Source organism: Phyllostomus discolor, chromosome 4 (assembly GCF_004126475.2).
Source record: "Phyllostomus discolor isolate MPI-MPIP mPhyDis1 chromosome 4, mPhyDis1.pri.v3, whole genome shotgun sequence".
Lineage (NCBI taxonomy): Eukaryota > Metazoa > Chordata > Mammalia > Chiroptera > Phyllostomidae > Phyllostomus > Phyllostomus discolor.
In genome coordinates, this window is record NC_040906.2 from 31,450,161 (window position 1) to 31,462,730 (window position 12,570).

The 12,570-nt window shown below is 42.5% G+C and overlaps 1 protein-coding gene across 1 annotated transcript in view; it reads left to right on the forward strand.

Moving 5' to 3' along the window:
* Nucleotides 1–12,570, forward strand: part of RFTN2 (raftlin family member 2) — a 62,273-nt gene that overhangs the window by 21,650 nt on the left and 28,053 nt on the right. The window contains exons 4-7 of the mRNA XM_028509202.2: nt 1,460–1,733; nt 3,558–3,761; nt 10,347–10,468; nt 11,650–11,753. Coding sequence (XP_028365003.1) covers nt 1,460–1,733; nt 3,558–3,761; nt 10,347–10,468; nt 11,650–11,753 — 704 coding nt within the window. The remainder of the gene's footprint in view (nt 1–1,459; nt 1,734–3,557; nt 3,762–10,346; nt 10,469–11,649; nt 11,754–12,570) is intronic.

Sequence of the window (12,570 nt, forward strand, 5' to 3'; positions counted from 1 at the left end):
GGAGCCTCTGGGACAACTTCAAACAAACCAACATTCAAATCATAGGGGTGCCGGAAGGAGAAGAGAAAAGGCAAGAAGTTAAAAACTTATTTGAAAAGATAACAAAAGAAAACTTCCCTAATTTGGTGAAGGAAATAGGCATACAAGTCCAGGAAGCACAGAGGGTCCCAAATAAGATGGGCACAAAGAGTCCCACACCAAGACACATCATAATTTTTAAGTTTAAAAGTTTAAAGATAAAGAAAGAATCTTAAAAGCAGCAAGAGAAAAGCAGATAGTTACCTGCAAAGGAGTTCCCATAAAACTGTCAGATGATTTCTCAAAAGAAACTTTGCAGGCTTGAAGGGGCTGGCAGGAAGTATTCAAAATAATGAAAAGCGAGGACCTACAACCTGGATTACTCTATCCAGCAAAGCTATCATTTAGATTCAAAGGGCAGGTAAAGTGCTTCCCAGACAAGGTAAAGCTAAAGGAGTTCATCATCACCAAGCCATCATTATTTGAAATGTTAAAGGGACTTATTTAAGAAAAAGATCAAAACTATAAACATTAACATGGCAATAAATTCACAATTATCAGCAATTGAACCTAAAAAACAAACAGCACACAAGCAGAACAAAAACAGAATCATAGATATGGAGATCATTTGGATGGTTACCAGTTGGGAGGAGGAAGGGGGATAATAGGGGAAAAGGTGCACAAATTAAGAAGTACACACAGGTAGTTACAGAATAGGTAGGGCAATGTTAAGAACAGTATAGGAAAGGGAGTAGCCAAAGAACTTATACGTATGACCCATAGACGTGAACTAAGGGGAAGTATTACCACAGGGAATGGGGGGGTACTGGGTTGAGGAGGGTAAAGGGGGATAAATTAGGACAACTGTAATAACAATCAATAAAATATATTTTTAAAAGATGTTTTTAGGGGAGGGGGAGTATAAGGGGGATAAATGATAATGGAAAAATACAATAAAAACACACAACAACAATAAATAAATAAATACGCACATACATACACACATACCTAAAATGCCCACAGAAATGTTAATGCCAAAGAAAACTGTATTTGGTAATGTTATTTTTGAGAATTTCTTGGAATAGTTTTAATTTTTCCTCAACTAGAGAGACCATTTGTTAACAGGTCTGCAAAAAGCATGCTATAGAATTAGAATTACTAGTTCTTCCCAAATAGTAACCTTTTAAAGAAAAATATGATTTTTGTTTTCATAATTTCTAAAGTGTATGAGTTCTGTTTGAAGACAGCACGTTAGTAGTGTGGCATGGTCTTAGGAGTAGCACTCTGCTAGAGGTGTTAATCTGTTCATGAATGGGTCTTCAGTTACCAGTAAATTCACTTCTTCTAATGGATTTCCTTAATAAGCCTAAATGTTACTTGATAAAGTAATCTGTTCAAATGAAGCTTATATTTTGTTCTACCATCACTTTTTAAACCTCAGATTAATGTAGCTGCTAAGAAAGGAATGAGATTTGTTGGGTTCATATCCCAGCATTACCCACCATTCTGCAATGGAACCAACCCTGGCGGAGACGTAGAATCAACACCACACGTGAGATGCACCTCAGATGAAAACTGGAAGAGCTGGACTGAGGGAACACTCAGTGGGCAATCATCGGAAAGCGGAATTGAGGAAGAATTTCATCATGAAAGTGGACAGTGTCAAGTGGAACGAGACGGCAGCCCCAGTCCCTCTAAATCAAAAAAGGGAGAAGGTAATAGACAAGATGAATAGAAACAGAACATATATAAGGTTAAATTTAGCAAATTACATTTTTTAGAAATATGAGGCAAAGTAAATTTCTAAAGGTTCTGATGACAAAGTAAACTAATATACACTTGTCTTGATTCTTTAAAATCGTTATAGCCAGACGTAAGGTAGGCTAGTTTTTCAAACAGTTCTCTCCGGTGTGGCCCACATAAGGAAGCTGTGTGGGGAATTGCCTTCCATTTGGTCATCCACCGCCTCCCTGTGAAGTGGAGGCTGGGCACACGTATCCAAAAAGCGATTCGAGAAAGACAGCTGTTCTGATTTATGTTTGTCCTTGTAAACAGTGTGTGAGAATTTAAGTTTTGGCCTTTCCCATTTCATGGATGGTTTTCACTTTTGAAGTTAATTGGCTTTCTTTGATTGTCAACTAGAATACGAAAATGGCACATCATGGTGAAACAATTAATGTAACAATAGAGCTTGTATCCTAAAATATCTTTAAACAATAGTTTTATTGTTCTCAGCCACTAGCAAGTCTTTTGAAGAAAACTGCGTATTTTACTCATGTTTTTGGACTGTTCAAAGTTTTGTGATACCTTAACAAGCATGTTTTAAAAAGCCCTATTAAAGAAAATCTAAGAGTATGTATAACTTAGAGGTAAGAATATACTTAACTTCTGGAATGAGAACAAGACTCCATCAACTTCTTTATAGAAAGGGGGCTGTTGTAAGACATAGACAAGAGATGTGTACAAAAGCGCTTGGCCCACTGCCTGACACAGAACAAACTCTGTATTAAATTAGCTGCTATTAACTGACCCTTCTTCAATCAGTGGTAGTACTACAGCTGCACAAACTGGGGCATCAACTCTCCCAGTTGTGGCTGAGCTGTTCTTAACATCCTGTGCATGACAAAAACCTCGGTCAGCACAATCTCCTTAAAAGAACCAGGACCGAGTCCCAACTCATCATCTCCCCCATCTTCAACACTGTCACCCTGCCCCTTTTCTCACCAGCTCCCTCACTAAGGCCACCCCCCCACCCCGATTTTCCTGCAGTGTAAAAAGTGTAGGAATGTACACTTTTTAGGAGTGTAGGAGTGTGAACAAGGGTTGGAGCTATGGTCAGAGAACTAGTCACTATCTTCCACCCGCTGCTGCCTTTACACTGCCGGTCCCCACCCTGACCTTCATTAGATCAGGTGTCTATTTCCAGTTCTTTAAGTTCTAAAACCAATAGACTACCTACTTAATTTAAGTATCAATTTTTAGCTTCCACTTTCTAAATAGTTTGTTTTTAAATCATATACTTCTCAATAACTTCTCTGTGGCAGTGGTTCTTAGAACTACTAAGAGGTATGGGGGGAGCCGACACGCAAAAGACCTCTGATGAGATTCGTGAGACTCAACTCAGAAATATGCGCGTAACACACGTACCCAAACACTTTTGTCTGTAATGCAAGTAATGTGAGCTTGCTAACACACAAAACATGTGTATAATATATAGGTATATGAATCTGTATTAAAAGAATAAATGCTTGCATGAGAGTGATAAATACCGAATTCACTATAGTGACTAGTTCTGGAGAATAGGGTAAGGGAAGACTACAGAGTGAGCCTCAGCTGCATCCATGTCAACTCCTTGAAAAAAGTCTGAAGCAAGCATGGCCCAATATTAATACTTGATAAAGCTGAGTGGTGATTTCATTTTTCTCTATGTTTCTTTATATGCTTGAAATAGCTCGTGATTATAAGAAATATTTTAAGAATCTTTTCAATAAAATTATAGTTTTTTCCCTTTTTTCCTCCTTCTGAATGCCTATCTTCAGATAACAAGCTGTATATAGCCTTCAATGTTTTTGATGATGAATCAACCTGCTGGACCTATCAGGAGGGCATCCTGTCAGTGAAAGTAACAAGAAAAGGATCTGTCATTAGTACGCTTGACGCCGATTGGTTGGAGTTAACTACATTTTATTACAAGCAAGGCTTGTCTTTAATTGATTCTTTTCTATGCTGGGAAACATCTAAAGGTAAGCTTTAAATTAAGATACATCGATATCTAAAAAATTGACCTTGTGTTAGAGTTGGTGGACATGTTTTTTCCTCTCAAGTTCTGTGGCTAAAAGGACAGACATCATTACTCAGGAAATAGTTCCAGTTCTTAAACAGCTACGTAGTTTTAACTTAAAAGCTTAACCATCCTGTGTGGTATAATTGTAACGTAATGTTTGTTGTCAGGTTGTAATTGTCAGGACCCGACAGACTGTTGTGTGATCGACTAGCAGGAGTTTCCAAACATGGTCACTACCACAACCCAATCAGGAGGCTTACAACGGTAGTGGATAATTACTATGCAAATTTATTACACTATCCCAATGTTGGACACTACCTACCTGACTCTCACTGTACTTTGGCTAGAAAAATAACTCTTGGTTCAGAAAATGATGCTGATCCCGTATTTATTTCTGCCTTCCCCTATCTCTCATCTGTCTCTAACCTTCCTCTCTTAGTTGCAGTGGAATCTGTAACCATTCATCCATATCATAAAACCAAAAAACAAATAAAACTTTGCAAAAATGGCTTTCTAGAGAAAGCATTTTTAAAAAAAGAGATTAGTGCTAACAAAAAGAAAAGAAAAATAGGCAGAAAGGAAACTGCAAACATGGAAGGATGGACATTATGAAAACCAGAATAAGGAGGCCCTAACCCACTGGGGTTAGAGCAATGAATAGAAGAGTGAGATGAGGTCTCCATATACTTTATTATCGTTGAATCAGTCTAGTGACAACTTCACTAATACAGTGAAAGATTTTGGATGAATATTTTAAATTATCAAGAGTCATGTTCCAGTAGATCCTTTTAACTAGCAACCAAGAGCAAGGATCGAGCTCGCTGAAACCCCCAGAAGTACAGCACCTTGTATAATGCTTGGCACCTAGCAGGTGCTCGATAAATATTTTTTAGTTTTTTTTTATCATTGCAAACTTCTCCCAGGTTCATCTAATAGGCAGACCACGGGCTTTAAGATCAGCCAGACCACGGTTTAAATCCTGTGCTCTCTACTTACTACCTGTGTGATCTGAAGAAGTTAGCTGAGCTCACTGAGCCCCAGTTTCCTCAAAGGGGGATAGAATTACTGCAGCTTTAACTCACAGAAGCAGAGAATGAAGGGATGGTTACCAGAAGGCAGGGGTAGGGGGAGGGTTAAAGAAGTGAAGGGGAACATAGTCAACAATATTGTGCTCAGTTCACATGGTGACAGATGGTCACTAGAAGTAGTGGGGTGATCACATTGTAAGGGATAAAAATGTCAAATCGGTATGTTGTACACCCCAAACTAATGTAACTGATATATGATTGTATACCAACTGTACTTAAACAAATAAATTAAAGTTTAAAAATACTCCTACTTTACTGTTGTGAGAATCTAATAAGAGGAAGTGTGTGCAAAGTGACTCCCACAGTGCCTTACCCGCCAGCAGAGCTCGTTTTCTGAGGCTGGTTTTCTTTCCTGATGCTCATTCTGTGCAATTCCAGTACTTTCAGAACGGGTCTCCTCCTCGGAGGGCGGTTCATGCTTCACATTTCTCCCCCTTCCTCCCTCCCTCCTTCCTCATCTCCCCCCATCTCTCTCTCCTCCTTCCCTCCAGAGAGTCAAAGTTGGAGCCAGTTCAAATTTTGGTTTGTGACTAACTACTGAAGGAAAAAACAGAAAATACTCCTTTCACAATCTCTTTCAGGCCTTTGCCTGTGGAAAACAAAATTAGCCACAGCAGTTGCCAGTTAGAGGCTCTGTAGGGCTTTTGTTCTTAAAGCCTCAGAAGCTATTTAGAGAGCCCCGGGGAGAACCTCCGCCAGCAGCTCTGGAAGGCTTCAGCAGACAGACATCTGACGGGGCAGACCCCGCCAAGTCCCTGACAGCCACCTTGGTCTTGGTCCGGAGACCGGGTGTGTCACTCAGGACTTCCCTGGGAGTACACAGGGAAGCTACAGAGGGGAAATTGTGACCAAGGCCTCTGTCACTGTGAGAAGCGAGTCAAGAGGAAGTAGGGCTGACCTGGTCGCTTTGTTCTGGGATAGCCGATGGCTGACTTCTAAAGCACATGGGGACAATGCACATTTTGTTTTGTCTTGCTTCCGTCCTCTTCCAAAATATTGTCAGAAGTCAGCGCACCACAAGGAATACAAGTACAAAACCAGACATGGCTCAGAAATTTAAATATATTATTCCACACATCTCGTTTTATAGAACGCCTTCCTCCAGAAAGAGAGAAGGAAAAAAAAAAGTTTCCAAACATATTCTCCTTGGGCAGGTCATGGTGGAAAAGTTGTAAGGTCTGTGAAATTCCTCTTTAGTGCCCTTTCTCAACCTCCCTCAAAGCCTTTTCTGCTCGGAAAAGTGCCACAGAAATGCGCCTGTGGCCCTTTTGTAGCCTGAGGGTTCTCACCACCATGGCCTCCGGTACCTGACCTTCTGCAGCATTGCTAGGCCTTTTGCAACCAGTCCTCAACTGGATGCAATGCACGCTTACCTGGGGCTGGCACGGAGACAAAGCTTTGACCCTGCCAGAACATACAGAGATTCAGTGGGCAGCTGACATGGGGTGAGACAGGCAGCTTTGCCCACTTCTGCAAAACACACACACACCCCTCACCAGGAGCAGAGTCTCTTCCCACCTTTCATACACACCCATATCTTAAGAATATATTTTAATTCTTTGTGAATTCTTTTCAGACTTCACTTGATAGGCAGTCCAATCCTTTCACCCCTATAAAATGCTCGTGTGGAACTGGCAGGGAGATCTGTCAGAGTGAGCAGTGGGGTAGAGGAATGACATTTGAACAGGTATTTATTCGCTTCATATATATGTATAGGCCAGGCCCCGGGTTTCCAATGATGAGCAAAATGGATATCTTCCCTGCTCTCAAGGAGCTAGCCATACAGCATCAGCAGTAGCAGATATCACAACATATATTTAACTTCAAAATTGAGGAAAGCGTTGTGAGGGAACCCAACAGGATATTGTAATGAGAGTAACAGGGAAGAACCCACGAAGAGGGGTGGTCAGGAGGTCTCGTCTGATGGGGTAACAATCCCACTGAGACTGGAAGGCCGGAAAGGAGCCGGCCAGGGGAGCCAGAGGTAGGCAGTTCTCTGTGAAAGAATCACCCCCAAATGTACGAGAACTCGAGGACAGGAAAGGGGAACTGGGAAGAGGGCTCTGTCCCTGGAGAGAGAATGGCTCCAGGCATGGTGGGAGAGGTAAGCTGCAGCCCCTCCCTGCAGAGCCTTATAATAGAAGTAACGCAACAAGGTTTAACATGGAATTGTACTTACTGTGCGCCAGCATTGTCCTAAGCACTCTACATCTATTAGCTCCTTTAATCCTCACAGCAACGCTATGAGGTAGGTATGAATATTTCCCTTTTACAGATGAGGAAAGTAAGGCACCAAGCTATTAAATCAGTGCCTCTGTTCACCAGCTCAAGAGTGGGGGCGGGAGGAGGGGGCACCTGGGTAAGTGGGTGCTCTTAAGCAATTTGCTGTCCTGTCAGGACTTTTATTCTGAGTAGTCACTCATTAAAAGTGTAGAGAAGCAGTTAGGATCTGCATTTTTAAAAGCCCCTTGTTGGCCTCCTTTTGGGAGGTGGACCACAGAAGGTGAGAGTGGAAGTGGGGAGGCTGTTACGAGGCTGTTGCAATGGTCCACGCAGAGAAGATGGCGGAGACGGAGAGAAGTAGGTTGGCATTTGTTCTGGAGACAGATGGGCATGAAGGAAATTCAGAAAGAGAGGTCCCATCCGTGCTTGCCCTCCATTTCTTTGAGACGCTCCTGGGCCCACCTCTGGGCAGTTTAATGCCAAAAATGACACGTGGGCTAAAACTACTAAAATGGAGTATTACCCTTTTTCACATTTACAGGAGTGCCAATGTCGTATCTAGCCAGAGTGACTACGCAAGAGCTCATGCCCAGACACGTAAACTCTTCCCTGGGAACCCTTTAAGCTTGCGTTCTCAAACCAGGGTCCAGGCACCCTCGGGGTACACATGTAGCCTTGTGCCAGGGAGTACACAAGTCACAGGGTAAACTTCCTCTTAGAGTGTCACTATTACTTTAAGAGGGCAGAGGGGGGAACATTACTTCTTTACATAATATGAATATATTTGAAAAGAATGCAAAGTGTGCATGGATTTTTGAGATACAACATTAGACCTTACAGAAACTTTCTGCCTGCCACGAACCACTGCACACTGGACCTGGAGACCACCCTTCCTCAGCACAAGTGTCCTTTCCTTTGCTATGGTGGTATGTGGCTTTTAAAAAATTGTTTTGGAGAAACAGTAGGTAAATGCTTTGTGAATTTTTCATATGATGCACACATGGAAAATGGCAATATTGTAGGCACACGGTGTAAGTGGATAAAGCTGCTCTGGGCAGGAGGGGGCGCCTGCGTCTTGTCACACCTGTATCTGTTTCTCAGCACACTAATGGGCCAAGGCACACTGGGTGGGAAGTTCTGGAATAGGTAACATTAAAGGTGACACCACTGGGGAACAGTTATTAAGTAATTGTTCAGATTTATTGCCTCACCCCATTACCTAGAAGATTTAACACACCAAACTCCCAAATAGTCACTCCCCACGAGACCTTCCTGGCCACCTCCCTAGCTGCACTTCTGTTAGTGCTGTCTCCTGGGAAGTGTGAGTCTGCTACGGCTCTGGCTCTGGGGACCAGCGCGAGCTCTAAGCCAGCCAGCCCGGGGCCTGGGGGCCCTAAAGTGAGAAGGGTGGACTTTGGTTTTTAACTTAAATGTAACATATGTGTAAACAGTGCATAAATTTTATGTGTCCAGCTGTTCAAGGTACAGAACATTCCTTGTACATCAATTATATCCCAATAAAGCTGAGAAAAGCATGTCTATTATATCTCCATAAACCTGGGGAAGAAAGAAATGCAAAAACAAAAAAGGCACAGAACATTTCCAACATCCCAGAAAGGCCTCCTCATGACCTTCCCCAGTCAATACCCTTCCTCCCGGAGAGGAGCATTGTTCAGACTTCCATCACCATAGGTCAACTTTACCTGTTCTTGAACTTTACGTAGCTTGAAGCATAAAGTATGTAATCTGTTATGTCCTTATATATGGCTTATTTTGCTTAACACAGTATCTCTGAAATGCATTGATGTTGATTCAGAGCAGTGAGTTTTTCTTTTTTTATTCTCATTATTGCATTGTATAAGTCTACCACACTTTTCTTTTAAACTAGAAGAAGCCAAGAACTACTAGAAAACCCCAATACTGAGAGCAAGAAAACAGATGCTGAGACATAAAACCTATGGGTCTCACAGTATACTGTACAATCCCAAAGTAAATAGATTATAAATAACCATATTGTTATCAAAATATATAATTATTTTTAAATTCACATGCCCCCATTCTAAAAGAGGACTTAGGACATATGCATCTATTTTTAAAGATGATACAGTGATACCCTGCACTTACATTCAGAAAGAGGTTTGGTTCTTCCAGTCACTCTGGTGTGACAGTCAAGTACATTTAAAGGAAATGGAGTGTGTACTGTAATTAGAAGACCATCTCCCACTAGTAAATTAAACTTTATCGGTTCTTGGAAACCACTCTGAACAATGTAAATTCTTCATGATATTCTGCCTGAACCGTAAGTGATGTGAAAACAATAATATAATGACTTTCTCTTAAGGTTTGTAGCCTGTTCATAAAAATTAAAACTAAATATTATATTAAAATTGTGTTTGTCTTTTTTATATTTATGGTTAGTAGCGCATTTGAAAACTTTGTAGGCCTTCGTTGTCTGGATAACTGTCATCTAGGGAAACTTTAATGTGATATTTCGCTGTATAAAAACCAAAATATTTAACCACATGTGACCATGGGAAAATTGTCTCCTCTTGCAAAACTGGAGACAAAAGAACTTCCATAGAATCAGTTCAGTTTTGGCCAGATGGTTGTTGTCAGCTATTCAAGAAAATGTCAAGAGGCCCTCCCTTAAAACTTCCTTCCCAGCAGGAATTCTTTTGACAATGACTTCTGTTTAGAATCTTCCTGTCACCATTCTTTTTTTTTAAGAATCACTGAAGCGAAGAATTGTTCTGTGTTTATACTTTTTGAAATAATCTTACCTCACATTAGTTATAATATCACACCTGTAAATTTCAAGGATTAACATTGTTGATGTTGTTTCTCTTAATGGTGTGAGTAACATCCATACTACATATAGATCGGAAACCAAAATCCGAGGGGACGCTATTTCCAGACGCTTTTGAGGCTTAGCAAATCTACTTGCCTCTCACTGTATGATGTTATTTTATCGTGTTTTTGTTATTGTCATGTTCATGTTTACAGTTCGGTTTTAATTCAGTGAAGTATAAAGCTGTCTTGACCTTTGGAAGAATGAATAAATAAATAAACCTTCAGAGAGGAGGAGGAGGATGTTATTGATTGAGCCATAACAAGTGTTTATTAACATGTATGTTTCCCTGCGTGCTTCCTACCAGGGTTATTTAAGGGTTTAGATGATCTTAAGAAACACTCAACATTTACAGCTCTCCTCAATTGTATCCTTTCCCTCAAAGGGGACCATTTGCCTAAGTCTTTGGAAGGATTCTTTATCTATGAAGAAGAAGGTTCTGGAGTTCCAGGTTCCGGTAGAAAAGGAAATGATGCCATCGTAGTGGAACAATGGACTGTTATTGAGGTAAACTGCAGCATTCTGACAATTTTGCTTTACTTTCATATGTAGTTTTACATGTTAAAGTTCTTCCTGCCTAACACTGCAAAGTCCCCTTCTGACACGTTTGAGCCTCGTTCGGAGTCTCCTCACAGATGCGTGAACAGACTTCTCACGGACCTGTGAGCACTGCGTCACCCACTGGTGTGAGATAGCAAAGCAATGGCTTACACGAAAACAGCAGTGTATCCCCAAGACTGGTGTTCTGACCTAAACAAAGTCCTCTAGCTCTGTTCCCTTCACACAATGCCATGAAAACTGGCTGAAAGTGAAAACACTCAGTCAATAACTAGTACTTTATCTCCAAGCAACCAATGTGACTGCCTTTTTACCTTGGGAACTGCCAAAGGCAAAGATATCCAGAAGGTATTCTCTGTGTCAGCCGGATGTGTATACACACAGCATCATCCTCCCTGATGGGAGAGGGCATTGCTGCTGACTGCACTCAGAGGTCAGAGGTCAGCACCTGAGGTGTGCAGACTGACTTCAGGCACACCGTGGTGTGTGTGCGGCCTGGCTGACAGGCTCTTCCATGGACACTTTTGCCTTTCTGGTCTTACAAAGGTTAGAGACATGGCCCATTTTTTCAAAGAAACTAGAAATCCCACTGAGAGGCATACACAGGGTTTGAAGGAAGAGGTAAAGCTCCAAGTCAAAATCAAGTCCAGCTCTAAGCTCAAAAAAAAAAATCAACAGCAGTTCTAAGCGCCTCTCACCTTTCACTCCCCAGTCCGCACTCCGCACTCCTGTCCTCAGTTCCCAGTCGCTGGACGGGTGTTTCCGAAAGTGTGGCCTGTGACTGCTCAGATCTGAGTCACCTAGGGAGCTTATTTAAAATGCAGGTGCCACCCCCATTAGCGGTTGATGCCTGGACAAGACCAAGGCAACAAGACCCAAGGAGAGCCCAAACTCTGGAGAACAAACGGGAACCGTCTCTACTATGATCCCCAGTGTTTCTAACTTGGTTCAAGGGTTAGAAGGCAGCAGGTAGCAGAAAACACAGCCCAGGAAAGCTGCACCCCAGTGAAATTGCACTTAATGGAGGGTAAACTCCCCTCTTCAGAACACCCTCCGCCCTTTATTGTAATCGCCTGGGTAGCTGGTTGTCTTTGACATCAGACTGGGAGCTCTTCTGCTTGCTCCCGCAGGGCTGTGAAATCAGGACGGATTACGGGCCCCTGCTGCACACGCTGGCGGAGTTCGGGTGGCTGCTGACCAACGTGCTGCCTACCCCTGTCCTGAGACACGACAGGTAGTGCCAAAGTGTCCTCACACACTCTCTTTTAATTCTAAAATACAGTTCCTTTTTCAGGTAATTCAATTTAAGTGCCTATCTAAGGCCTACAAAAAGCATTTCACTGAACTTTCTAATCTGATTTCATGGGTCTTGGAGATCAGCGAATCTAATCCCTTTGCGTTATCTATGTACCAGCTATTCTGGCTCCTTCCCAAGGGCAGGCAAGCTCACCAGGCAGAGCCACAGCAGGGACACAGGAGGCTGCCTCCGGACTCAGGGCTGCTTCCACAAGAACTCAAGATGCTGGTTTTCCCCGAGAGTGAAAATCGAGTCCATATAAATCTGCAAACAGAGAAACACAGCCCACTCTGCAGGGTCCATGGTCCTGCTCTTCCGCTCTGGATGGGCAAAGCCGCCCTGGCCCAGCCCACAGCCAGCGCTCAGCTGCAGGGGCCCTAGAGAGGCCAGGACGGGGCAGGCAGCGCTTCGGCCCGAGTCCATCCCTGGGGCAGGGGCTGGTTAGCTGTTTCCTCTAAAACAAATGCCTGTGTCAGAACTAAAATATCAACACTTCACTAATACCAACTGTTCCTTTTCTCCTTCTACTAATTGTCCCCATTTCCTTTCTTGAAAAGGAAAAATTAAGTCGTACTTTTTTCTGAGAGTGATACCAATTAAATCTGTAGAGAGTACTCTCCCATCCCTTGGACTCAGAGATGTCCCCCCTGCCCTATTTGGCATCCAGAAAAGGACTGACTGCGAGGCTGTCCGTCTGGACCAGGGACTACCTGCAGAGGACAGCACAGGCCCACACAGGCTTCCCTTCTGGCAG